The 27,028-nt window shown below is 42.5% G+C and overlaps 1 protein-coding gene and 1 long non-coding RNA gene across 2 annotated transcripts; one reads left to right on the top strand and one right to left on the bottom strand.

The window, feature by feature from the left end:
• Positions 1-1,699: 1,699 nt before the first annotated feature.
• Positions 1,700-15,567, bottom strand: LOC131503904 (uncharacterized). The gene is made up of 3 exons (XR_009257687.1): positions 15,483-15,567; positions 4,615-4,794; positions 1,700-4,516 (listed from the first exon to the last, which is right to left on the bottom strand). It is a non-coding gene; the product is annotated as an uncharacterized LOC131503904 (long non-coding RNA).
• A 111-nt stretch (positions 15,568-15,678) lies between these two features.
• AMER3 (APC membrane recruitment protein 3) lies at positions 15,679-26,311 on the top strand. The gene is made up of 2 exons (XM_058715690.1): positions 15,679-16,025; positions 21,796-26,311. The coding sequence occupies exon 2, from the start codon at positions 21,816-21,818 to the stop codon at positions 24,195-24,197; it is 2,382 nt and encodes a 793-aa protein (XP_058571673.1). The 5' UTR covers positions 15,679-16,025; positions 21,796-21,815; the 3' UTR covers positions 24,198-26,311.
• Positions 26,312-27,028: the final 717 nt, after the last annotated feature.

Raw genomic sequence — 27,028 nt, 5'->3', positions numbered from 1 at the left:
AGTATGTTAAAATACCCAAGGTAACCACTAACAGAGTAGGCAAAAAGAGGAAAGCTTTCTAAAAAATCTATGGAACAAATACAATGAGTAAGAGAAAACTGAAATCATCCAAAATAAAGCAAGAAAGGAAAAACTATATAGAAAAGTCAGGAAAAATAGCATAAAATAATATGATAGAATCCAAACAACTAGTTTAAATGTACGAAAACAATACATTTAAATTGACTAAAATTTGATGATGGGTAGACAATATTGTCAGTTTTCTTTTAAATCAGATATATGTCATTTATAAAAGATAGCCCTAAATAAATAGCAGAGAACTGATGGAAGTAAAAAGAACAGAAAAAGATACAGAAAGCAAATGCTCATTAAATGTAAGCTAACAGAAGACAGAAAGTAGACTTTCAAGCAAGAAAAGCATTACTAAAAAAGCTCATTGCATAATGATATGAGGCCCAGTTTATCAGGACAAAAAACTAACACAGAATAACACTGAATAACAGAGCAAAATTGATAAAATCATGAGGAGAAATGAATAAATCAACCCTCATAAAGAATTTGGGGATCATTTCTCCTTAATTGGTAGATCAAGCAGGCAAAATAAACAAGGATATTGAATTTTGAACAACACAATTAAGCTTGACCCAATGGACAAATTTAAAATATGACACTCAACAATTGGAGAATATATAGGATATCTAAACATCTGAAATTATTAAGAAAATTGACCACATGCTACCCACAAAGCAAATCTAAGTAAATTTCAAATAATTGAAATTCTTGTGCAGACCACGTCTTCTGAGTCCAGTGCAATTAAGTTAGAAATAAATATGAAAAAGATAATTAAAATATGCTTGGAAATTTATTTTTTTTTCAATATATGAAGTTTATTGTCAAATTGGTTTCCATACAACACCCAGTGCTCATCCCAAAAGGGATGGTTGCCTTTTATTCCATTGTGTATATAAACCACAATTTCTTTATCCATTCATCAGTTGATGGACATTTAGGCTCTTTCCATAATTTGGCTATTGTTGAAAGTGCTGCTATAAACATTGGGGTACATGGGGCGCCTGGGTGGCGCAGTCGGTTAAGCGTCCGACTTCAGCCAGGTCACGATCTCGCGGTCCGTGAGTTCGAGCCCCGCGTCAGGCTCTGGGCTGATGGCTCGGAGCCTGGAGCCTGTTTCCGATTCTGTGTCTCCCTCTCTCTCTGCCCCTCCCCCGTTCATGCTCTGTCTCTCTCTGTCCCAAAAAATGAATAAAAAACGTTGAAAAAAAAATTTAAACATTGGGGTACAAGTGCCCCTATGCATCAGTACTCCTGTATCCCTTGGGTAAATTCCTAGCAGTGCTATTGCTGGGTCATAGGGTAGGTCTATTTTTAATTTTTTGAGGAACCTCTACACTGTTTTCCAGAGTGGCTGCACCAATTTGCATTCTCACCAACAGTGCAAGAGGGTTCCCGTCTCTCCACATCCTCTCCAGCATCTATAGTCTCCTGATTTGTTCATTTTGGCCACTCTGACTGGCGTGAGGTGGTATCTGAGTATGGTTTTGATTTGTATTTCCCTGATGAGGAGCGACGTTGAGCATCTTTTCATGTGCCTGTTGGCCACCCGGATGTCTTCTTTAGAGAAGTGTGTATTCATGTTTTCTGCCCATTTCTTCACTGGGTTATTTGTTTTTCGGGTGTGGAGTTTGGTGAGCTCTTTATAAATTTTGGATACTAGCCCTTTGTCCGATATGTCATTTGCAAATATCTTTTCCCATTCCGTTGGTTGCCTTTTAGTTTTGTTGGTTGTTTCCTTTGCTGTATGCTTGGAAATTTAAAAGCCATGATCTAAGCAACTCATGGACCAAAAACCAGTTCATTAATATTGGAACTTAGAAAATGTTTAGAATTGAATAACAATAAAATATTAAATATCAAAAATTTTGACATGTCAGCAGAATTTAGAGGACAATACATAATCATATATGCTCTATCCAAAAGGAAAAAGTCTCAAAATTAATGATCTAGTATCCAAATTAAGAAACTGAAGATAAAACATGTATGTTATCAGTTAGCAATGGCTGTGTCTCATCAGGATTTTGCAGATGGAATCCTGAAAAGGGAGGATTGTCCTGGATTATCTGCCTGGGCCCAATGTAATCACAAAGATTCTTACAAAGAAGTAAGGAAACAGGAGGATAGCAGGAGATGTGATGATGGAATCACAAGTCAGAGAGGGGGAACTGTTTGAAGATGCTATACTGCTGGCTTTGAAATGGAGAAGGGGCCATTTTCCACAGAATGTGGGAGGTTTCTAAAAGGTAGACAAGAAAAGAAAATAGATTCTCCCTTATGATCTCCAAAAGACACTTCAATTTTAGTCTAGTAAGACCCATGTTTGACTTCTGATCTTCAGAACTGTAAGATAATAAATTTGTATTATTTTTAACAACTAAGTTTTGGTAATTTGTTACAACTGCAATAGGAAAATAATACAGTGGGTTTGGTTATGGATGGCTCTTCTCTGCTCCCCATAGTGTCACATCTACCACAGATTAACCTGGGCAGTTCACATGGCAGCGGAAGTTTCAAGGGAGGGGAAGTACTCAGAGACTTGGAACAAGCACACCATTACTTCCAACACATTCTATTGGATAAAGAACAGCACCACCCCACAGTCAAGAGATGAAACAACAGACTCTACCTCCTGATGGGAGGAGCTCCAAATCACATTACAAGGGACAAGGATACAGGGAGGGTTACTATAGGAATTTACAGCCATTTTGGAAAATAACAAGGTTGAAGATGCCCTACTCTATAATCCAGGAATTACATTTCAAGATACAGTCCCTAGAGAAACATTTGTCAGGTATTTTGTGTTCACAGCAACACTGCTACTATAGCTAAAAATGGTAAATGACCCCAATGGCCAGGAAAAAAAGAATGGGTAAATGCATTATGGAATATTCATACAACGGAACACCATACAGCATTGAAAAGTGAACAAAGAGCGTACACATTAACATTGGTGAATCTCATAAGGATATTGTTGCTGGAAAAAGCAAGTGACAGAAGAATACATATTTTCCAGTTTCATTTCTATAAAGCAGAAGGAAATGGAGAAGATTAAACAACATGAAGTTTAGCAATACATGCTTATGTTTGGAAAGTATAAAAGAGAATGTGATTAACACAAAATTCAGAAAAAAGACTATATGTGGGAAGGAGGAAGATGTCACTGGAGATAACAGGGATTTTCTAAATTATGTTTAATATATTTTATAAGCAGGGTCCACAGTATTTGTTCCATTTCTTATATTTAAAATTGCATAGAACTTATACATACTGTTTAACATATGCTGTGTTAAACAAAAGAATTAATAAAATACGTGACCTACAGCCTTTCCTTCTTCAGCTCTCCCACCTTTCTACCTCCCTTTATATATGAGAAGGTAAAGACCTAGAGAGGGTAAGGAATGTGGTCAAGAGAACAAGCATTTCTAGGGCAACTGTAATTGGCTGTTACTGGCCCAGAGATGAGCATGTATATTAACTTTCCCATTAATGGCAGGGAAGTCTTGGACAATGGGACACAGATTTCTCATTTGTAGGCTCAATGGAAGCTATCTGTGGACACCTGGATGAGAGAGCTCTGTACTCTCTCGATATGTTTTGGGAAGTTAGAACATCCAGATTCTGCTTCCCCTCCCTTACAGTTTGTCCTGCCAGTGGTGGGTGCATGACTTGGGCTTGTTTGGTGGGATGTCCCCAACCCATACATGGAAACAGGAACCAGTGATGATAGCAGAAGAGCCAGGTCCATGCTGTGTGGTCAATGTGAAAGCCACAGCCTCACCTTGCCAGGAGCAGAGGAGGTACTATGGTTTGGGCTGGGTTATGGCTACATGGCCTCTATGTCTTGTTCTGCAGGGCTGTTGAAAATTCTGAAACCTACTCAAAATTTTTCAGTGCAGTCTTTTCTCTGGATGAACCAGTCAGAGGACAGTTCTGTTGCTGGTGACTAAGAACATGAACTTATATAGAATTTGGTCCAGAAAGTGGGGGTGTTATAAATTATGGATTTAAGCAACAACAAAGAAGCCTTGAACTCATAGAAAGCCCTGTCCTGAATATTCTACATCATACACTGGACAATTATTTCTACCAATTGATAGGTTTAACATTATACCAATCCATACTTACAGCAATGTTGCTTTGGGAAAAAGAAATAGTGAACAAAGATAAAGGAACGGGGAATATTCTGAAAAAGAAGACTGAGTGGGCATTAGTCATAGCAGAGACATAAAACAATGTGGTACTAGCACATGAACTGTCAGAAGAACAGAACAAAATAGAAAGTCCAGAAATAGTTCTAAAACATATGGCATGCAGGTTAGTAAGCTATTTTCCCCCTGCAAAAATTCCCACCCTTTATACTTATCTTTGTGATGCTGGAGCTGGGCTCTCAAGCCACACTCTCCTTTGCCCACTCGTCTCTTGTTAAACTCTGTCCAAAAGGGTCCTAGAGAGAGAATGGAGGGCACAAGGAGGAATAAAATACTGACCCTTCCAGTTTTGCTCCCTGTCCTTGTCTGCATCACCTCAATAATAGCCCTTTACCTCAGCAGTAACAATTGGTTCGGGTTTCCACCCTTTTGGATTCTCTCTCTTTGTGTCCCTCAGAAGTATCACCAGAGAGACAGCACCTCTTCCTCTGAGAGTCTGAGTTTCAGTGACACAAAACTTCTTCACTGAGCTTCTAGGTCTGGTAACCCCAATCACTTCCCTTTGTTCCCAATCCTAGATAAGATAAAATAATATGATAAGATAATATAGATAGTAAATGGATGCTAGATAGATGATAGATAGATAACAGATAGATAGTAAAGGCATCATTCTATATCAGTGAGAAATGATGAATTATTCAATTATTTTAGGACACCTGGGAGGCCATCTAGCTTTAAAAACAATCTCACATGAAAGAAATATTTGAATATAAAAATAAAGCCATCAAAGGCAGTAGAAAGCCTTCTTAAATGGGATATAGAACACAGAAGTGTTACAAGAAAATATTAATTGATTTACTTATCTAAAGCTATAAAACTCTACAGAAGGGAAAAATACCATAAGTAAAGTCAAAAGACAAATCAAAAGTTGTGACAAAATACTTGCTACTGATCTCAAAAATGAGTGGTTTCCTTAAAATATAAGGTCCAGGGGCGCCTGGGTGGCTCAGTTGGTTGAGCGTCTGACTTCAGCTCAGGTCATGATCTCATGGTCCATGGGTTCAAGCCCTGCGTTGGGCTCTGTAATGACAGCTCAGAGCCTGGAGACTGCTTTGGATTCTATATCTCCCTCTCTCTCTGCCCCTCCCAACTCACGCTCTATCTCTTTCTCTCAAAAATGAATAAACATTAAATACATATATATATATATAAATATATATATAGTCCATAAGTTTAATCCCAAATCACACAGCAGTTTTTAACTGCTGAAAAACATATACCTGGTGCACATAAAAGAAACTAGTCAAGTCTTATAAATTTTTGAAAAGGTGATTCACTACGCTAATACAATAGACATGGAAAATAAAACAATGACATAACATTTTCCACTTCTTGAATTGATAAAAATTCCATAAGTTTAAGAATACCTTTTTTTTGACGACTGTGATAAGCATGGGTTGTAAGATTATAAATTGTTCTAAACTCTAGGGAGGGCAATTTGCAGTAACTAACAATGTTTAAAATTCACACAATAATAACGCTGTGTGATAGACATCATGTCATCTTTCCCACTTACAGATTAGGAAAGTCAGACACAGAGAAGTTAAGTACCTTCTCCAACATCACATGTCTAATAAGTAGTAGAATTGGGATTCAAACTCAGGCAGTCTGGTGCTAAATCACATGCTCACAAATCTTAGCCCATATGAGCGTTTTTACTCATACACCTGACCCAGGATTCTATTCCTAGTTATTTATCCTACACTTATCATTGCACATGCACATTTTCTTTAGTTAATTGAGATATAATTGACATATAATATTGTATATGTTTAAGGTGTACAATATGTTGATTAGATACATTTATATATTGTAATATGATCACCAATATAGCTTTAACTAACACCACTGACACAACATATAATTATCATTTCTTTATTATGGTTAAAACATTTCAGATCCAGTCTCTTAGCAATTTTGAGGTATATAATACAGTACTGCTATTTGTAATCATTATGCCATGCAAAACTCTAATCTTCCAGTTGCAATATTGAATCCTTTAACAATTTTCTATGCTATATCTACTCTCCATTTGTATGAACTTGCCTTCTTTGAATTCTATGTGTGAGTGATGTACAGTTTTTGTCTTTCTCTGTCCAGCCTATCTTACTAAGCATGATGCCTTCAAGGTCCATTCCTGTTGTTATCAATGGTACAATTTTCTTTTTTATGGTTGAATAATATTTCATTGTGTGCATATGTATATATACATCTTCTTTTTCTGCTTGGGTTATTTCCATCAATAATCTGAAGTAAACATAGAGATGCAGATATCTTTTCAATATCCTGTTTTCATTTCCTTTAAATATATACTCAGATGTGGGATTGGTGAATCATTTGGTAATTCTATTTTTAGTTTTTTGAGAACCTCAAAAACCCGTACTGTTTTCCATAGTGGCTATATCAATTTGCATTCCAACCATCAGTGTACAGTGTTCCCTTTTCTCCACCTCCTTGCCAACTTGTTACCTCTTGTCTTCTTGTTGATAGCCATTCTGACAAGTGTGAGGTGATATCTCATTGTGGTTTTGGCATCCGTTTCCCTGATAATTAGCAATGTTGAGCACCTCTTCATGTAGTTGTTGGCCATTTGAATGTCGTCTTGGAAAAATTTCTATTCAGTTTCTCTGCCCATTTTTCAACCCAGTTGTTTGGTTTTTGTCATTGAGTTGTAGGAGTTGTTTATTTTTTTAATATATCTTGGATATTAACATGTTATTAGATACAGATTTGCAAATATTTTCTCCCCTTCTCTAGGTTGCCTTTTCATTTTGTTGATTGCTTCTTTTTCTATGTGGAAGCTTTTTAGTTTGATGTAGTCTCACTCATTAATTTTTGTGTCTTGTTTCTTGTGCTTTTGGTGTGTTAACTAAAAAATCATTGTGATGAGGTTCTTCCCTATGTTTTCTTCTGAGATTTTTATGGCATCAGGAATTATGTTTGTTTTTAACCCATTTTGAGTTAATTTTTGTGAATGGCTTAAAATAAGGTTCCAATTTCTTTTTTTCTGCATTTGATTACCCAGTTTTCCTAACACCATTTGTTGAAGAGACTATCCTTTCCCCATTGAGTATTCTCGTCTCTCTTGTCAAATAATAAATGGCCATATAAGTTTGGATTTATTTCTGGGCTCTTTATTCTGTTCCATTGGTCTTTATTATGTTGAGGTATGTTCTTTGTACATCCAATTTGTTGAGAATTATTTTTATCATAAAGGATGTTGTATTTTGTCAACAGATTTTTCAATCATTTATTGAAATGATTATATTATTTTTTCTTTTATTCTATTAATGTAGCTTATCACATTGATTGATTTGTGTATGCTGAACCATGCTTGCATTCCAAGGATAAATCCTACCTGGTTATGGTGTATTATTCTTTTAATATGTTATTGAAATCAGTTTGCTAATATATGTATTTTTTAATTTGAGAGAGAGAGAGAGAGGAGAATGTGAGTAGGGAGGTATGGGGAGGGAGGAGAGAGAGAATCTCAAGCAGGCTCCACACTTAGCGAGGAGCCTGATGAAGGGCCTGATCCCATGATCTGGGGATCATGACCTGAGACGAAATCAAGAGTGGAACATTCAACTGACCGAGCCATCCGGGCACCCCTAGTTTACTATTTTTTGCAAATGTTTGTACCTATATTCATCAGGAATTTAGTTTGCTTTTCTTGTAGTGTCTATATCTGGGTTTGGTATCAGGGAAATGCTGCCTTTTAAAGTAAGTTAGGGAGGGTCCCCTCTTCTTCAATTTTTTGGAAGAGTTTAATAAATATTGGGGTTAATTTTCTTTAAATGTTTAGTAAATTTACCAGTGGTTTTGAACACTTCCATGCTAGGAGTTTTTTGAATACTTATTCAATATACTTAGTCTGCTCAGGTTTTCTATTTCTCCCTGATTCAGTTTTGATAGAATATACATTTCTAGGAATTTTTCCAATTCTCCTCGGTTATCCAATTCACTGGTATATAATTGTTCATAGAAGTCTCTTATAATCCTATGTAGTTATTTGGTATCAGTTATAATATCTCCTCTTTCATTTAGAATTTTTTCTAAGTTTATTTATTTATTTTGAGAGAGAGTGAGAGTGGGAGGGGCAGAGAGAGAGGGAGAGAGAGAGAGAGAGAGAGAGAGAATCCCAAGCAGGATCTGCGCTGTCAGCACAGAGCTGAACACAGGGCTTGAACTCAGAAACTGTGAGTGAAATCGTGACCTGAGCCAAAATGAAGAGGTGGACACTTAACTGTATTGAGCCATCCAGGCACCCCCATTTCTAATTTTATTCATTCGAGGCTTCTTGCTTTTTTTCTTAGTTTTGCTAATGGTTTGTTAATTTTTTCCACCTTTCAATAAAACCCATTCTTTGTTTTATTCATCATTTCTATTGTTTTTCTGGTTTCTATTTCATTTATTTCTGCTCTGATCCTTATTATTTCCTTCCTTCTGCAAACTTTGGGCTTAATTTGTTCTTTTTTTTTCTAGTTCCTTAAAGTGTAAAGTTAAGTTGTTTGAGACCTTTCTATTCTCTTACTATATGCATTTATTGCTATAGATTTCCCTCTCAGAGCTGCTTTTGCAGGATCTCATAGGTTTTGGTGTGTTTTTATTTTCATTTGTTTTGAGATTTTTAAATTTCCATTTTGATTTTTTTTATGCATTGGTTGCTCAGGTGTGTGCTGTTTAGTTTCCACATGCTTTAAAAATTTCCAGCTTTCCCCTTCTTGTTGATTTCTAGTCTCATGCCATTGTGGTCAGAAAGGATCAGTGGTATGATCTTTTCAATCTTCTTAAATTTGTTGAGGTTTTCTGTGTTACCTATCATATGATCTATCCTGGAGAATGTTCTGTGTGCACCTGAGAAGAATGTGTGTTCTGCTGCTGTTGGATGGAATGTTTTATAGATGTCTGTTAGGTCCATTTTGACTAATGCATGGTTAAGTTCAATGTTTCCTCATTGATTTTTTATGTTTGGATGATCTATTCATTGTTGAAAGTGGGATATTGAAGGCCTCTACTATTACTGTATTGTCTGTTTCTCCCTTCAGATCTGCTAGTATTCAGTTTATATATTTAGGTGTTCTGATGTTGGGTATGTATATATTTATGATTGGTATAGTTTCTTGATGTATTGACCCAATTATCATTATATAATGATCTTCTTTGTCTCTTGTTACCTTTTATGGCTTAAAGTCTATTTTATCTAAATATAGTTACCCCATTTTTGTTCTATTTGCCTGGTTGTTTTTTTTTTTTATTCCTTCCCTTTGAGCCTACATGTGTCCTGAAAGCTGAAGTGAGTCTCTTACAGGCAGTATGTGAGCTGGTCTTGTGTTTTTAGCCACTCCAGCACGTTGTGCCTTCTGACTGGTAAATTGGGTTATTGTTGAGTTACTAATGCTATCTTGTTCATTGCTTTCTGATGTTATGTAGTTTCATTGTTTCTTCTTCCCTCTGTTTCTGCCTGCTTTTGTAAATTGGTGATTTTCTGTGGTGGTGTGCTCTGTTTCCCCTTTCTTTATTTTTTGTGAATCTACTCTAGGGTTTTGCTTTGTGATGATCCTGAGGCTTACATAAGACATAGATAAAACAGTTCTTTTTAAGCCAATAGTAACTTAACTTTGATCACCTGTTAAAAAATTCACCTTTTAATCCACTGCTTTTATTTTTGATGTCACTTTTACTTCTTTTTATATTGAATTCATTAACAAAGTATAGTAGCCATAATTATTTTTAATACTCTTTCCCTCTGACTTTCAAACTATAGTTAAGTGGTTAACATACCATTCTATTACAAATTATCATTTTCTAAATCTGATTGCATATTTACCTTTACAAGTGTGCTACATACTTTCATATGTATGAAACACTCCCAAGCAAGCAAAATACACAAATCAATAAAATATGATACACCATATCAATAGAATGAAAGAAAAATCATATGGTTATTTCAATAGATGCAGTAAAAGCATTTGACAGAATTCAATGTCCTTTCAGGATCAATATGCTCAATAAATGGATATAAAAGGATATACTTCAATAAAAGCCATATATGACAAGCACACAGCTAACATCATACTCAACAGTGAAAGGCTTAAAACTTTTCTGCTAAGACCAGGAATAAGACAACTTTCACCACTCCTAATTCAACACTGTACTGGAAACTATAGGCAGAGCCATTAGCTGAGGAAAAGAAAAAAGAGAAATCCAAACTGGAAAGGAATATGTAAAACTGTCATTGTTTCCAGATGATGTGATATACATAGAAATTTCTAAGACTCCACCAAAACATTGTTGAACTAATAAACAAATTTAGTAAAGTTGAAAGATGCAAAATCAACATACAAAAATCAGTTGCATTTCTCTATGCATTTTAGTGTCATATTTTAAAATTCATTGCCAAGACCAAGACAGCTTTTTCTCTTGTCTTTTCTTTTATGAGTTTTATAATTTCAGGTCTTAAATATATTAAGTCTTTAATCCATTTTGAGTTAATTTTTATAAGTAATCTAAGATAGTGCTTGAAATGCACTCTATGCATTTCAATAATCTGAAAAAGAATTAAATAAAATAATTATATTTGTAATATTATCAAAAATAATACAATACCTAGGAGTAAATTTAACTAAAGAGGTAAAAGATTTGTACACTGAAAACTACAAGACATTGATGAAAGATATTAAAGATAGAAACAAATGGGAAAATATTCCAAGCTTGTGGAGGAAGAATTAATATTGTTCAAAGGTCCATACTATCCAAAGTCATCTATAGATTTAATGCAATCTTTATCAAAACTCTAATGGCACTTTTTAATGGAAACAGAAGAAACAATCCTAAAACTCCAAAAGACCACAAAAGACCTTGAATAGCACAAATCCTGAGAAAGAACAAAGCTGGAAGCATCACACCTCCTGATTTCAAATTTTATGCCAAAGTTGTAGTAATCAAAATAGCATAGTACTATAGCATAGCATAGCTGTAGTAATCAAAATACTATAGCATATTTATAGACTATGAATAGTCTCTTCAATAAACTGTATATTCACATGCAGAAAAAAGAAACTGAAGCCCTATCTTAGATTACTTATAAAAATTAACTCAAAATGGATTAAAGACTTAAAATATTTAAGACCTGAAATTATAAAACTCATAAAAGAAAAGACAAGGGAAAAAGCTGTCTTGGTCTTGGCAATGAATTTTAAAATATGACACTAAAATCATAAGCAACAATAGCAAAAATAAAGTGCAACTACATTAAACTAAAAATCTTCTGCACTGCACAACAAAAGAAACAATCAACAAAATGTAAAGGGCATCTATGGAATGAGATAAAATATTCACAAACTCTCTATGTGATAAGGGGCTAATATCCAAAGTATATAAAGAACTCATACAACTCAGTAACAACAGCAACAAAACAATTGATTAAAAAATAGGCAGAGGAACTGAACAGATATTTTTCCAAAGAAGACTTCTAAATGGCCAAGAAACATGAAAAGGTGTTCAACATCACTAATTATCAGGGAAATGCACATCAAAACCACAAGATATTACCTCACAATCGTTAGTATTGCTATTATCAAAAGAACGAGAGACCACAAGTGTTGGAGAGACCGTGAAGAAAATATAATCTTTGTATGTGGTTGTTGGGAATGTAAATTGTCATCCACTATGAAAAAAAGAATGGAGGTTCATCAAAAAATTAAAAATAGAATTTCTTATGATCCAGCAATTCCACTTCTGGGTATATATCCAAAGGAAATGAAATCACTATCTCAAAGAGATGTCTGCACCCTCATGTTTCATTCCAGCATTATTCATAATAGCCAAGACTTGGCAATAACCTTAGTGTCCATCAATGGATGAATGGATAAATAATATGTACATGTATATACATGTATACACACATATATACACACAAACATAATGGAATATGATTCATCTATAAAAAAGGAAGGAAATCCTGCCTTTTGTGACAACATGGACGTATCTTGAGGGCTAAGAGAAATAAGTCAGACAAAGACAAATACTATATGATTTCATTTGTATGTAGAATCTAAAAAAGCTGAATTCATAGAAGTAGAGAGTGGAAGGGTGGTTGGCAGGGGATAGTGGGAGGAGAAATGGGGAGATGTTGACCTAAGGATAAAACTTCCAGCATAAGATGAATAAGTTTGGGGATCTACTGTACAACATAATGACAATAATTGACAATACTGTATTATATACTTGAATATTCCTAAGAGAGTAAACTTCAAATGTTACTACAACACCCTAATATTGAGGAGGGATGTTTTGCCATATATACATGTATCAAATAATCAGGTTGTATGCCCTAAACTTCCATATGGATATGTCAGTAATACCTCAATACAGCTGGGAAAAAAAAGACAATCCAATTTAAAAATACATAAAGGACTTGAACAGACAGTTCTCCAAAGAATTTATACAAATGGCTGATAATCACATGAAAGATTTCTTACCATCACTAATCATTAAGGAAATGCAAGTCAAAGCCATGATGAGATACTACTTTATGTTCATTAGGATGACTATTAATTGAAAAACAACAAAATCATGGAAAATAGCAAGTATTGGTAAGGATGTAGAGAAATGGAGAACTTTGGCATTGCTAGCAGGAATGTAGTAAAAAGTACAATGTTCCTCAAAAAATTAAACATAGAATTACCATTACGATCAAATAATTCCACTTCCAGGAATATACTCAAAAGATCTGAAAGCTGAAACTTGAACAGATATTTATATACCAATGTTTATGGCAGCATTTTTCACAATAGACAGAAGGTGGAAACAACTCAAATGTCTATCAATGGAAGAATGGATAAAGCAATGTATTCAGCCTTAAGAAGAAATGAAATTTTGATACATATTACAACATGGATGAATCTTGAAAACCTTAAGCTCAGTGAAATAAACCAGACACAAAAGGACAAATATTGTATAATTCCCTCATTAAGAGTGTGTTTGTTTGAGATTGGGGAGAACAACTTTCTGCAGGAGAACTAGCCTAAGTACTAGAGTTCCTCCTCCTTACCCAGATACCTACTCCAAATTGTGGCCCTTGAAGCATTTCTTCTCCAAGTTGACAGTCCCAGCCCTGCCAGCCTTCCTAGGATCCCATTGTCTCATTTCCCAGTCTTCTCTGATGTAGGATCCATAAGGAACTACTGAGTTCAGGCTGCAAACCTGGATTCTTGCACCATGACCAATGCAGTTGACAGATCAGCACCTACGTATTGTATTTGTGTTCAGTCAACTGAAATCTTTTGGGTCTTTCAGAAAGCAAGGGTTATGGCCAGAAGGTCTGAGACCCGCTGGCCAATCAAGAGGACAGGGAGCAAGGTCAGAGAACCCTAAGGACTCATGCCAGGGATGAAAAGAGTTACAGCCATGGCCCAAAAATGTTGTGAGGTCTGATAAGAAAACTAAGTGTGTTATAAAAATTACATAAAGGAAGTTTACAATAGGACACTATTAAAGAAAAATCATCAGTAGTTTCTGAACTGGGAAATCTTGCTGTGAAAGATCATTCCAGGGGATCCTTGGAGAAGACCTGATCCCATATTTTTGGGAAAGAAAAAAATTATATATTATAAATTATACACATAGTTTGTTTTGTTACCTAAAAGTATATTTTATATTATTTAAAAAATTTTTCTAATGTTCATTTATTCTTGAGAGAGAGAGACAGAGCATGAGCATGAGCATAGGAGAGGCAGATACAGAATCCAAAGCAGGCTTCAGGCTCTGAGCTGTCAGCACAGAGCCTGATGTGGGGTTTGAACCCACAAGCTGTGAGATTATGACGTGAGCTGAAGTCGGACACTCAACCGACTAAGCCACCCACCTGCCCCTAAAAGTAAGGATGTTTTAAAATTCTCTGAAAGGATGAGAGTAGATGGCTTAGAATAGCTCTCATTGGCCCAAGGGTGACAGGTTCAGATGGAAAAGAGCAATTATCACCCACTGGAAGAAATTAAGCCCATAATTATCCTCAAAACGGGAGAAAATTAAGAAAAATATAAAGTCCTTGTAATGCAGAAGATGGAAGATCCTAACAGAAGAAAGTAACGTTTGTTAACTTCAGCTAGTGAGGACTGTGGAGTCTGTGGGAGTCCTCCTCTTGATTCAGGGTGTATGTGGCGATGAAACATAGACCAGCCTTTGTTTCTACCTAACAGGGAAGAATTGACTGAGGGAAGTCTGATGGCCAGAAACTGCCAGAAAAGGTCAGAACTACACCACAGGGAGAGGGGACACCTGGGGTCATCTTGCATCAGTCACTAGGTAGAAAGGCCCTTTAACAGCAAGAAATGCAATTAGGTGGACTTATCCAAAGGTGGTGGCAGACACTCTCTGGAGGAGGGGACAGCAGTGAGAAGCCTCTTGACTCTAGGGTGAAATGATCTCAAGATGACTATAAAGAAGGTTGATGGGTTATGCCAAAGACAGCCCACACCAACATGACACACCCTGTGTCTAGGGGGGTTTTTGGACATGGGGACGAGGTGGAGGCCATCAGGCTAAAAGGAACTCATGGTCTTTGTCATTTGCCCTAGTCCTGACCTCTTTTGGGTCTCAACCCAAGGCTGGACTAGGCAACCCCTGAGTCCTTCCTTCCATCATTCACTGCCTGCACTCACCCCTGTTGTGTGGGATCAGCCATCACCACCACCCGGATCTCTGTCCCCCTTACACACTCCTGAGGGATAGGCAGCTTCACCAGCACCAGCTGTGCGCTCCCGCCCCTCTCCACCCCACACACCCTCCCCTATGGTCCTGGCACCGCTCCCAGAGCCATCCAGAAGTTATTTAATCCTTACTTTATTCCTTTCCCACCATCAGGTCCTTGGTCCTGAGCTCAGAGGGGAGAGTCCCCACAACATTTCTGCTCTTCCCCACAAAACTGCTGCAGGGCAAAGCACCGGCTGACTTCACACAGTAAGTACTTGTAAGGGAAGCGTTCCATTAGTAATACAATTCGGTACAAGAAAGGCACTCTGTAAAAAAGGTTCTGTAAAACTCAGCCCTGCATCCGAGACTGGACTGCCACTTCTTCCAAGCCAGCTCGGAATCTTGAGTAGGAATCTTTAACTAGGCCCCGTGTGCCCAGCCCTTCCGAGAGCGTTGGGATTAAATCTGCCTGGGCGCTACCGGCTGCAGGGATTAGTGCACCCACACCTGTGCGCTCTAAGGGGTTCAGACCGCCGCGCAGGCGTGCAGTCGCGGACCAGGAGACCATTGGGCGTCTGTACATCCAGGCAGCAAGGCCTGAAGGATGTAAAACCACAGCGCTGCGGGGAGACAGACACACAGAGACAGACCGGGAGAAATACTAACAAAGCGAGACCGAGCGGGGCCCAGGCGGTGGCGGCACAAGGAGGCTGCAGTTCTCCGGGAGCATCCCCCACCCAGGCCCAGAGCCCTTCATCTCGCCCACTGCTTCGCTGGGGGCGCCTGCCTCTCTGGTGAGCTGGCTCCCGGCCCGGCTCCGCCCCCGCCCCAGTGCTCTCCGGCAGCTTAACCCTCGCCTGCCCGCCTCCTGCCGCAGCCGCCCAGCCCCTCCAGCCGCTGCGGGCGGGCTCTGGCCCTCCTCCTCCCCCACTTGGCGGGGACGCGCGGCGCCGGGAGCTGACCGTGGTGCTGAGCTCCGTGAGCGGCTCGGGAGTGGCTCCCGGCCCTGCCAAGGACGCTTACTGCGACACTCCCGGCCGGCCACCAGCGGTAAGTCGCTAACGGCCCTCCGATGTAGACTTGGAGGAAAGATTTGGGGGGAATTTTTGTGCGTAATTTCGCGCAGTGGACGGGCTGAGTGGAGGAACCAGGGTCTGCACCCTCTCAACCCTGCGGTGTCCTGCGTGGCTGATGAGGAATCTGGAGTCTGAGGGAGAAGACCCTTTTAGGTCTGCCTACGGGAGGGGAGAGACCCACTGCGCGCGGATGCAGGGGCTGGGAAAGAATAGATTAGATTCAAGACCGATTTTCTTTCAGTTGAGCAGCCCAGGAGCACCTAGAGACTTCCTTTAGAGGAGGTGGGCCAGAACCTTCGCTCCCTAAAGGGCCCTTTGTCTCCCTGACGTGGGGGTTGGGTGAATTGGTGATGTTTTCACTGCGGATTCTATTTCTGCTTCATTCCCCAACCCACACCCACCCCATAACACGAGGCTTTCTCTCCCCACAATAGCCTTCACTCCATCCATCCTGAAGGTTTTGGCTTAGACAGGTACCTTCTACAGAGATAAACTATGGCCCCATATATAGTCTCTCACCCTGGCCCCAATGTCCTGGATGTCCCTGGGCAAGGCTCCCCTCTGAGGCTTTTTCTTTCTAATCACTATTCACCTCTTTGTATGTCTAGGCTTCTGGTTTTACTGGGTGTTGGGGGCAGGGCCGGAGAAGGCATGGCAATGCCAAAACTATTAGTCAAAATGTTTATATCTCCAACCACTTCTGTTACATATGTGTACCTGAGCGATTTTTATTTTCATCCATGAAACACTCAATCACTTTCATGTTAAAAAAAAAGAAAGAAGAGCACAGAATTACCTTCCCAAAGGAAAAAAAAAATTGTAGGCAGTTGAGCTAAAGTTATTTATCATGTAGAAAAGCAGCCATTAGAATTACTTCATTTGCTCAGTTTGTAATAAATCCATATGCAAGTGCATACTTTGTGTAAGGTGCTGAGAGGAAAGGTTTACATACATGAGCAGTCTCTGTCACTACTTTCAGCTAGACCCTGCTCTGGCTCCTAATCTGTCTTTTTTTAATTTTTATTTTTTAATGTTTATTTATTACTGAGAGACAGAAAGAGACAGAGCATGAGCATGGGAGGGGCAGAGAGAGGAGACACAGAATCCAAAGCAGGCTCTAGGCTCTGAGCTGTCAGCACAGAGCCCAAAACGGGGCTCGGGCCCACAAACTGAGAGGTCACGACCTGAGCCAAAGTTGGATGCCTAACCAACTGAGCCACCCAGGCACCCTAAAAACTGAATATTAGCCATGTTACTCACCCTTGATGGCTGGATCTCATGGTGCATAGGATAAAAGCATGGTGCATATGCTCTCCATGGTGCATAGGATAAAAGCCAAGACCCTCCCTGTGATCTCAGGCAGAGTACAGTCTGCCCTGCCCATTTCCCAGCTTCATCCGGCTGCTCTGGCCACCTGGGCCTGCTTTCAGAGTTTTAAACATTCTTCCTCCTTTGCTCCTCAAGGCCTTTCTGCAGGATGTTCCCTCTGCCTGAAATATGCTTCCCACGTCTTTTGCCTGGTTGTCTTCAGCTGTCTTTTAGATCTTGGTTAAAATAGCACATCCGTGAATCAGAGTTGATTAAATAAAGTACATGGTATGGTTCTTGTTCTCGTGGAATTTGCAAGTTCATTTTAGAGATGAAGAACTCGGTCCAGGGTCTTGGTGTCACTGAGAACTGTCTTAAAGAATGATGTACATAAATTATGGAATTAAAAACTAGACTCAGTGTTCCGTTTAGGAAACTTAGGTGTAAATATATAGCTAAGATGTCTCAAAAACATAAATACTTCATTTAAATAAGTAGTAGCTCACAGTTGACCACCAATGGAGTCCTGAATCTTAAAGAGGTTTTCAACCTCACTGGGGAGTTGCAAGACCAAGCAAGCACCAGAATGAGCAGCCAGTGATCCCTGAATGTTATAGACAAGAAGGCACCAAACCAGGAAAGGGACAGGCCTACTTTGTCCTTTGGGGAGGGATGTGGCACGTGGTAGAGGATTCTTTCTCAGGTTTCATGCTGGGATCCACTTAGGGGTCTTTAGCCAGAGAGTTACAGAGCAGAGTGTACATTTTTGCAGCTGGGAACCTGGACATATTTGGCCTCTGCCCTTAGGCAATGACAGTGCCAGCATCTGGCTTTCCAGATAAATTCCATTCTGTCCCTGAGAACTGTCATGGAAGGAGACTGCTCAGCTTGTCTCCAGTTGGACAGTGAGGCCTCTGACCCCTCAGGGTGTTCCCACCCATGTCACATATGGGCTTCACATTTCCAGAGAGTCAGGCTCTGATAAATTATTTTAATGTGGAATGTGACCAGATTGAACACACACTGGATTTCACCTGATTGCTCCAGTGTTTTGCAAGTCTCTCATTCATTATTCTGGACATTACCCCTTATTGTCCCATCAATGTGCCAAAGTATTAAATGAACTCAAGAAATAGGTTTGGCAACATCAGTGACACTAAGTCACACAAGCATCTTTAGCAGTGACTGCTATTCTGAGAGGCTATTTTACAAGTTCAGAATGTGGTGAAATTTCTGGTTCTTCATGAGTTTAAATCAGTTCACTGAATTGAGAAATAAGAAATCAGCAGTTTTATTGATAGAGATCGATATCAAATGAACCACCTTAGTTCTTGTAGTTGCAAATTCTGCACACAGTGAAGTAATCTTTGTCATGCTTACTTGAAATTATTTCCAAAAGTGTGTTAATAAAAATATTTTTCTAACATAGAATAGAGATCTCATAATAAAATATCTCCAAGATTTCTTGTCATAGAAAGTATATGACCTTCAATTATAATTTTTCTGAATTTGTGTAAGCTGCACTTTTGTTTTTAATCTCCGTTTTCATTGTGCTTTCAAAATAATTCATAAGAGCACATTTAGTATTTGATTTTTAAGTTTCCCATGAAGAAGAGTTTGGGTTTTTGGTTCACAGAATGTCTGTCGTGGTTAAGAGCACATGACCAGAATCAGACAGGCTTGGTTTCAAATCTTAGTTCTGTCACTTACCACATGTGTGACCTGGGCCAATTGACTGACTTTTTTCGACCTTATTCTCTCTCTTTTGTAAAATGGAAGTTATGTCTCTTATATGGTTATAGGTGAAGAACTCACCTGGTTAGGTAGATGCAACCACGACTCAAATCTGGGTTCTCCAACCCCAGAGTCCAAATATTAACCACTATGCTGTGTAAAGAAAATTCATCAGAGCTAAGGAAGGACTTGTCTCAGCCACAGAGGACTGTGGTGAGTGATAATGGGATTTGCAGGTATAGGGTAGGAAAGGCTTGGGCGCATGACACCTCATAGGAGGCAGAAAGGTAACTTGAAGCACTGTCCCACTGTCCAGGATGCTGTCACCAAGAGCTGAGCTGCTGCCAGAACCAAGTCCAGGTTCTGTGGTTTTCCCTGGCATAGCACTTTCTCCTATCTTCCAGCCAAAAGTCCCAAGTGTCCCCCTGTAGGGGAGGAAGTGCTGCCCATGAGTGGGAGTAGGGTTGAGGCCAATCAGCTTGTCCCTGTGAGCCCCTGCAGTGGCAGCTTTGTCACCACTTCTCATCTTCAGCTTTAATGTTGTCACCTGGGCTGTGAGGCAGCCCCTCTGTTCACCTCCAGGTCTTCATGTCTAAGCATTTGAGAGACTCCGAAGCTGACCCTGGTCAGCTCATAACTGTCAAGCAGCTTTCTGAAGGTAGCTGTAAAGCCTCCTGGGAAGTGGGTCTGAAAGGCAAGCAGGCTGACAGAGCCACTTGCCTTCACACCTGTGGTGTGCGTCCCTCACAGGCTGTGCACCAGGGGCGGGGGTGGGGAGTGAATTCAGATGCTCCCTATGGAGAAGTCCTTAAGAAAAGCCAAAGAGGGGCACCTGGGGGGCTCAGTTGGTTAAGCTGCTGACTTTGGCTCAGGTCATGATCTCACAGTTGGTGGGTTCAACACCCATGTCACATGCCATGTGATGACAACTCAGAGTCTGGAGTCTGCTCAGATTCTGTGTCTCCCTCTCTCTCTGCCCCTCTCCTGCTCTCTCTCTCTTTCTCTCTCTGTCTCAAAAATAAACATTTAACAAAGTTGTTTTAAGAAGAAAAAAAAAAGAAAGTCAAAGAAACCATCCCCAAACTCTCTCTTCTAGTCTTTCCCTCACCAGACTGACAGGACTGACCCACAGGTCACTCACCACTCCCAGCTGCTGGGACAGACTGAGCTGTGAGCTGGGTACCTGTGAAGACACAGCAAGGGAGAGTCTGGGGAAGTTTGCAGGTGCCCTTGGGCATCACCTTCTTTTGGTCTGGTCTTGGGGGTCTCCAAGCTCACCCCAAAGGCCACATGTTTAAAACTAGAGCCTTGCTTCCCTTTTTCAAACCAGCTCTTAGCACAGGCCCCTTCCTCACCTTCACTCCACTCCCACTTCCTTACCATTTCCCACTTTTCTTTGTCTGGATCAGTATTTACTGTTTCCTCATTGTTGATGACTTTTCTCTCTTTATTCAGCTGCCAAATCCTAGCATTTCTGCCTTTGAAAGGTCATTATAACTTTACCTCTCTTTTTCATGACTTTGACTGCAGTTTCCATCTGGATCTTATCTCCACATACTCAGACCACTTTAGTTGCCCTTTGTGAATCTTCTCTGCTCAAAGCTTCTCTCCTAATTTATTCTGTCCTCCACTTAGATATCAGATAAATGGTCTTAGACCACCAAATTCATTATGCCACTTTTTACACCCACCCACTCACTCAGAAGACTTTTATAGCTCTTCGCTGATCTCAGAGTAAGGCCATACTCCCTAGCAATGCAAAAATGGTCAAGTTAAAACTCCTATGTGGCTTCCCCCTCCCATACCAGGACAGACATCAATAGTCAACCACAACACCCTTTCCCATTGAACTCAGACTGGGCATTCATCTGGATGGCACTCTAGATGGCATTCCAGGCATCAATGCCTCTCAGTTAAGATGTGCATAGAAGGTGATACCTGGATGCTCTCCAGCCCGTCATGTGTTGTGTCTATCTAAACTGTCTGATCCTGGCCTCATGCCTGCCTCCTCTCTTTTGCCTTCTAGAATGATGCTGTCTCTCTTCTCAGTGCTCAAGCTCAACATGCACCATTAGATACTCAGCTGTGCCTTGCTGATGGTCTCTGTGTAGACCAAGTCTTACCTCCTAAGACAGATGCAATAGCTGTGAAGGGCAGTGTATGTGTCTCCCCTTCCAACTGATGAGCTACTCCATCCAGCCCAGGATACAGGCTTGGGTTTCCCTTTGAGTTTTGTCTCTTAGATGAAGGCAGGAACTTATTTGTTGAATCCTTTCCTCCACCACTTGAAAGAGCGATGATACTTCCCCCGTGAGGATGGGTGCTATTTGTAGAGTGCCTGGGCATAGAAATGGGAATCTGACTTGGCCAGGTAAACTCTGAGATGATGCTTGGTTGAGTTGAGAGATCACAGACACAATAGAATCAGACCCCAGTCTGTCCTCATTTAGGCTCCTACTATGTGACTTTAGGCATGTGACTTAACTTCTCTGGGATCAGTTGTCTATGGAGCAATGAGCAGCCCTGGGGCAGTGAGTCTGGGTGGGGCCATCCCATCTCCCTCTCTCTTACCTCTGAAAGGATCCAAGTTTAGATGTCAGAGTTCAGCTCCAAAGCAACTATGTAAATAGGGACAGGCAGAGGTCTTCTAGAACCATAGGCCTCCATCTTGGATACTAAGTGCCTCCTGTTTTCCTTCACAGCAGCCTGGGGCACTGGCAGCATGGAGCTGAAGAGAGGAAAGACCTTCATCAAATCCAGCCTGCAGATTTCCCATGAGAAACCCCCAGACCCAGCAGCCACTGCTCCAGTCAGGGAGGATGCAGGTCCCTGGTCAGACTCACCAGGAGGGCAACAGCGGCCCTACAGTGAGAGAGCCCCACAGGTTAGTCCCAACGCTCAAGGATATGACAGATGCCCCAACAAGGGAGCGAAACCAGAACCCGAGGTGGGGGCTACAGCCTTCTGTGGGGCCACCTTCAAACTGGTACGAAAGAGCAAGACTCATGACAGTGTGCCTGGGGCTGGCAGGGTGAGTGCCACCACAGGGCACCTGGTGGGCAGCGCGAGTTTCCCAGGACCCTCTAGCAGCCAGCGCATGATTGACTACCGCCACTTTGTGCCCCAGATGCCCTTTGTGCCAGCTGTAGCCAAGAGCATACCAAGGAAGAGGATCTCCCTGAAACGACCTAAGAAGTGCTTTCGGAACCTATTCCACATTCGCAGAAACAAGACTGAGAACTTGGCCTCACTGGTAACCAAGAGGGAGAGCCTGTCCTCGCCTGGAGGCCCATCAGAAGCTGGAGGGCAGACAGACACAGGCTTCTTTCCCTTTGGTGAAGGACTGGGGCCAGATGGCCTATGTCAAGACCTATCTGACAGCGAGCTCCTGCCCGACTCTTCCTTTGACCTCTGTAGGGCCCTGTGTGAGGATGTGGCCTCACTCAAGAGCTTTGACTCTCTCACAGGCTGTGGGGAGATCTTTGCAGATGAAAGTTCCGTGCCATCCCTGGAACTGAACGAGGGCCTGGAGAGCCCAACTCAGGTATCACAGGCCCTTGAAAACAAAGTTCTTAGGGGCCCCTTCCAGGGCAGCATGGAACAGCTGGCATCACCCGCCCAAAATGAGATGTCTGACTTTGCCAAGTTCTGGGACAGTGTGAATCGCTCTGTGAGACAGCAGCATAGCACCCTACTGGGCCCATGGCTGGGGAGTCCCCAGGGGACAGATACAGACCGACCCAGGCTGGATACAGCTGGGCTTGCTGAGCTCCCTCTGTGTCCTTGCAGGGACCCCCACAGTGGCTCCAAAGCCAGCTCCATAGACACAGGTACCCCCAAGAGTGAACAGCCAGAATCTGTGTCCACAAGTGATGAAGGCTACTATGACTCTTTCTCACCCGGCCTCGAGGAGGATAAGAAGGAGGGTTCGAGCCCAGGCACACCTGCAGCTGCCTTCCCCCGGGATAGCTACAGTGGAGATGCCCTCTATGAGCTCTTCTATGACCCCAGCGAGGGCCCTGTTGGCCCAAGCCTGGATGATGACCTTTGTGTGTCTGAGAGTCTGTCAGGGCCAGCACTAGGAGCACCACTGTCTATGTGCAGCTTCCATGTGGGGGCAGAGGAGAACTTGGCCCCAACACCAGGTCCAGACCTGCTCAGCCAGAGCTTTTTGCAAAGCTCCTGGAAGGGCAAAGAGTGTCTGCTAAAGCTCTGTGACACTGAGCTTGCCATCACCATGGGCATTATCAATTGGCTTCGCCGTAGCCCTGAGCTCCGCACCCTGCCTGCCTCAGCCCCTGGGGATACTGCAACCTCACCCAGGGGACAGACAGAGAAACTGGAAGCTGGCTCTGAGCAAAAGAGCCCAGGTCCAGTGAAGCTGGAGGGCAGGGGGCCTGGGGCTTCAGATGCAGGTAGGACCATTGTGGGCTCAGTACCCAGCAGGCGGGAGCTGTGGGCACATTCGCTTACCAAGGGCCTACTTGCTGGAGAGAGCAAGGTCCTAGCAGGGCCTGAGCGGGTAACTAGCTCTCTGTCCAGGGACCCATCTCTGGAGTGTGTGCAGGTCTCTGGGGAAGGAGGGACACAAGGCTGCTATGAAGGCTTGTTCTCCCCTGTGGGGTCTGCAACCTCTGCAACAACAGACACTTGCAGCAAAAACAAAGTCCCAAACCTTTGGCCTAGCTCCCAGGAGCCCAGACCACCTGGGAATCTGGAGTATTTCCGAGGTTCTTGGAGGCCTGGTCCTGGGGAAAGCACCCTCGATGTAGAGCCCACCCTGACAGGCTGTGCGGCCCAGGTTGCAGCCCTGCAGATCCAACCAGACTGCCAGCCCCCTACTAAACAGCCCCCAAGGCAGGACATGAGCAGTGGGCTCTGCAGGCAACCTCAAACCAGGGGCCCTGAAATTCTGCTGCAGAAACAGCCTAACAGCTTCCCTAGCGTGGCAGTTTCATGTGGCCTGCCCTCCCTGGGTAGTCCACTACACAGCTCACAGGACCAGAGGTGCCCAGGCCATGTTCTTGACCTCAGCCAGCTCAGGGTGGAGCACACCAGGATGGATGCCCAGTCTCGTGCCTCTGTGGAGGACCAGCCCCTGTAGCTCAACTCAAGGGCTGTGGAGCAGGGGCACACAGGGGCCAGCTGGACTTATAACCCCTCTTGGCCCTGCTACCCAGCTGAGACCCCGGGGCAAATTGCCAGGAATCCTGGACTTCACTTCCAAAAACCAGCACGAGTGAACCCCTTCTGCAAGTGTCCCAGAAAGCTTCCTGGACCATAAGGGCCTCCCCTGAAACCAGCTGGAAGTAGGGGCCCTAAGCCAGCCATGTTTGAGCCTCACGTGTAGCACAGACCCCCCAGTCACCAGGAACTGCATCTTTGTGGCCACATTCAAGAGGACTTAAGACCCAACTTTCCATCTTTGTCCCTGATGTAAGGACTATTGGGGGGTAGGAGGTGGCAGGACACAAGCAAGTGGAGCAGAGCATTTTAATATGGAGGCATCTATGCCTGAACCCACCAGCTCAGCCAGGCCAGATACTGGGTAGCCTAAGGCCAAGGACAGCTGAAAAGCTGCCATTGCTCTCAAAGTGTGCCTCGCTGATTTCCCCACAGAGAAATGAAGACTCAAAACCCAGTTGGCTGTGAAGTGGCCACACCTGGCTTCTCCTTATACAGCATGTCATAGAGAGGAACTCAGGCTTGAAACTGATGGGAAGATAACAGAACATCCTGTAAATGGGAGGTAGAGGGAGCCATGAAATCTGCATAGGGGGTTGAGAATAATAATAAATGTGTGATCCAAGGCTTAGGGGTGGGATGCAGAGAATGGGATACAGGCAGGATAGGGGGCCACGGATGAGCTCAGGAATGCCCACTGGCCCCACACAAGCCTGATCTCTACCTCCAGGACAAGCAGCCACAATGTGCTGGGGCCCTGAAGGACTTCTCATGGGAGTAAGAAGCAGGACAGGTCTCATCTCAGTAAGAGCCTTGAATCAACAGACACCATGTGTTACTGTGCAACCTTGCCAGGGCTAGCCAAACCCTGAAGATCCTGTGGGTGTTGGTGAGTTCTCAATTACAAATCAGCCCAATAATTTCCCTAAACTTTCACTCTCTAAATGAAGCCAAGGGTGGCAAAATATTCTTAGGGAAGAAGTTGATTGATTCTTCGCAACTCTGCCATTCTCATCCCTCCACACTGTCAGCATCCTTGCCTTCCCCTTCAGGAAAACTTACCTTGGAATGAAGCTGCAACTCTCATCTTCCCAAAAGCCACAACAACATGCACAACACCAACTGTCCAGAATCTTGGAGTGAAAGGTGGCCCACATCTTCAGGAAGAACAGGTGTCAGGATATTGGGTACAGCAACAGACCACACATCAAGGTTCTCTGTGATAAGATCCTACCTCACCTGACATGCTGCAGTGAGATGTAAAGGATGGCCACCACAGATATGAACCTGTTTCTAGAGGAAAGGTCATCAGAAAGGGATAGGTTAAGTGGGGATAGGGGAGAAATGCCAACCATAGGGATGCAGTCTGATAGCTGATCACAGGCTGGGGCCTCTCCTGATTGAGGCTTCATTTCAGGATAGAAAATGCTCTGCCCTCATTAACAACTGCTTACTGGAGCCTACTGTGTGCTCCTATAGGCTGCTGACCAGGCCTATCCAGACCCTGGACACTGAGGAAAAACAGGGCCAGTCTTCCTGGGAAATCACACATGATGCTTCCTCTCAGGACCTCCACAAATGATTAGTGTTATTGAACTGTGCTGGGAACAGGTTACATGTGGAATAGTTTGTCTCATCCCTGCATCAACCTGGATATAATTGTTGTCATCATTTTTCAGATATGGAGACCAAGGCACAGAGTGCTGATGTGACTTGCCCATGGATGCACACAGCTAGTGTGAGGGGTTGATGGGGTTTGAATCCCACACTTTGACTCCTAAGGCCCAGCTCTTCACGAGGCTCTAGAACTTCTCTTGCCGAGCTCCTGCAGCAAACACCTCTTTCAAAGCCTTCACTCCTCCCTTCTTTCAGGGCACAGATGTCTGAGCACTGTCTGGGTGCCAGCCACATGTCCCCCTGTAAGCAGGCTGAGTATCTCATTCAGTCATGGCCCTTATCACTTTGTACTGCACCTGAGCAGAGCAAGTGCTCAGTGCATATTTACTTGTTCAAATAATGAATTATCAAAAGGTTGCTCGTGGCTTTCTGATTTCTTAATTAAATGTGAGTCTTGTGTCTGGAGAGTAGCAGAGTTAAGGTTTTACCTTGGCAGAAGCTCTGATGGAACATTTCCTTGATGTGATGTGGTGACTGGTGGTGATGGAGGCAAAAGCAGCCAGTTCCAAGAGCGCTGGGAGAGGCAGGAACTGAGGAGGTTCAGGCACAGTCAGGAGGGGCCTAGGGTCAGGATGACAGGACAAAAGTAGACCCAGGACCCAGAGGTTATGGTGAGGGTAGTCTACAGTGACACACAGCAGGGCAGGACAGACAAGGAACAGGTCCTGCCTCCTGAGAGAAACCCCCAACCCAGTGGCTCTCACTCTGGGAAGCATCTTAAGCAATCCTGACACCCTAGAAATTCTCATTCTCAGCAATGTTGGGGAAAGTCCCAGCAGTGGCCTGTTAGGCACCTTGCTGGGAGAATGGATGAGGCGCTTCCCTTTCTCTTGTGTCCAGAGGGTCTGAGGAAGCTAAAGACCATCTCTCTCCACATCCCACCCCTTAGGCTGCCCTCCCCTGCAAGAAGGGTCCAGGCAGCGCCCCTGTCAGGGTTCTGCAGGCCTCAAGGATGTTCTCCAGGTGATCCATGGAGAGCATAGGATCGAACTGCAGGGCCAGCTCCTGGGTTGAGTGCCTAGCCCAGTGTTGGTAGTCGCAGAGGCCTATGAGGCATTTTCAGAATTCCGGTCA

Source organism: Neofelis nebulosa, chromosome 2 (genome assembly GCF_028018385.1).
Source record: "Neofelis nebulosa isolate mNeoNeb1 chromosome 2, mNeoNeb1.pri, whole genome shotgun sequence".
In the NCBI taxonomy this organism is placed as follows: domain Eukaryota; kingdom Metazoa; phylum Chordata; class Mammalia; order Carnivora; family Felidae; genus Neofelis; species Neofelis nebulosa.
This window is presented reverse-complemented; position numbering and strand designations above follow the sequence as displayed.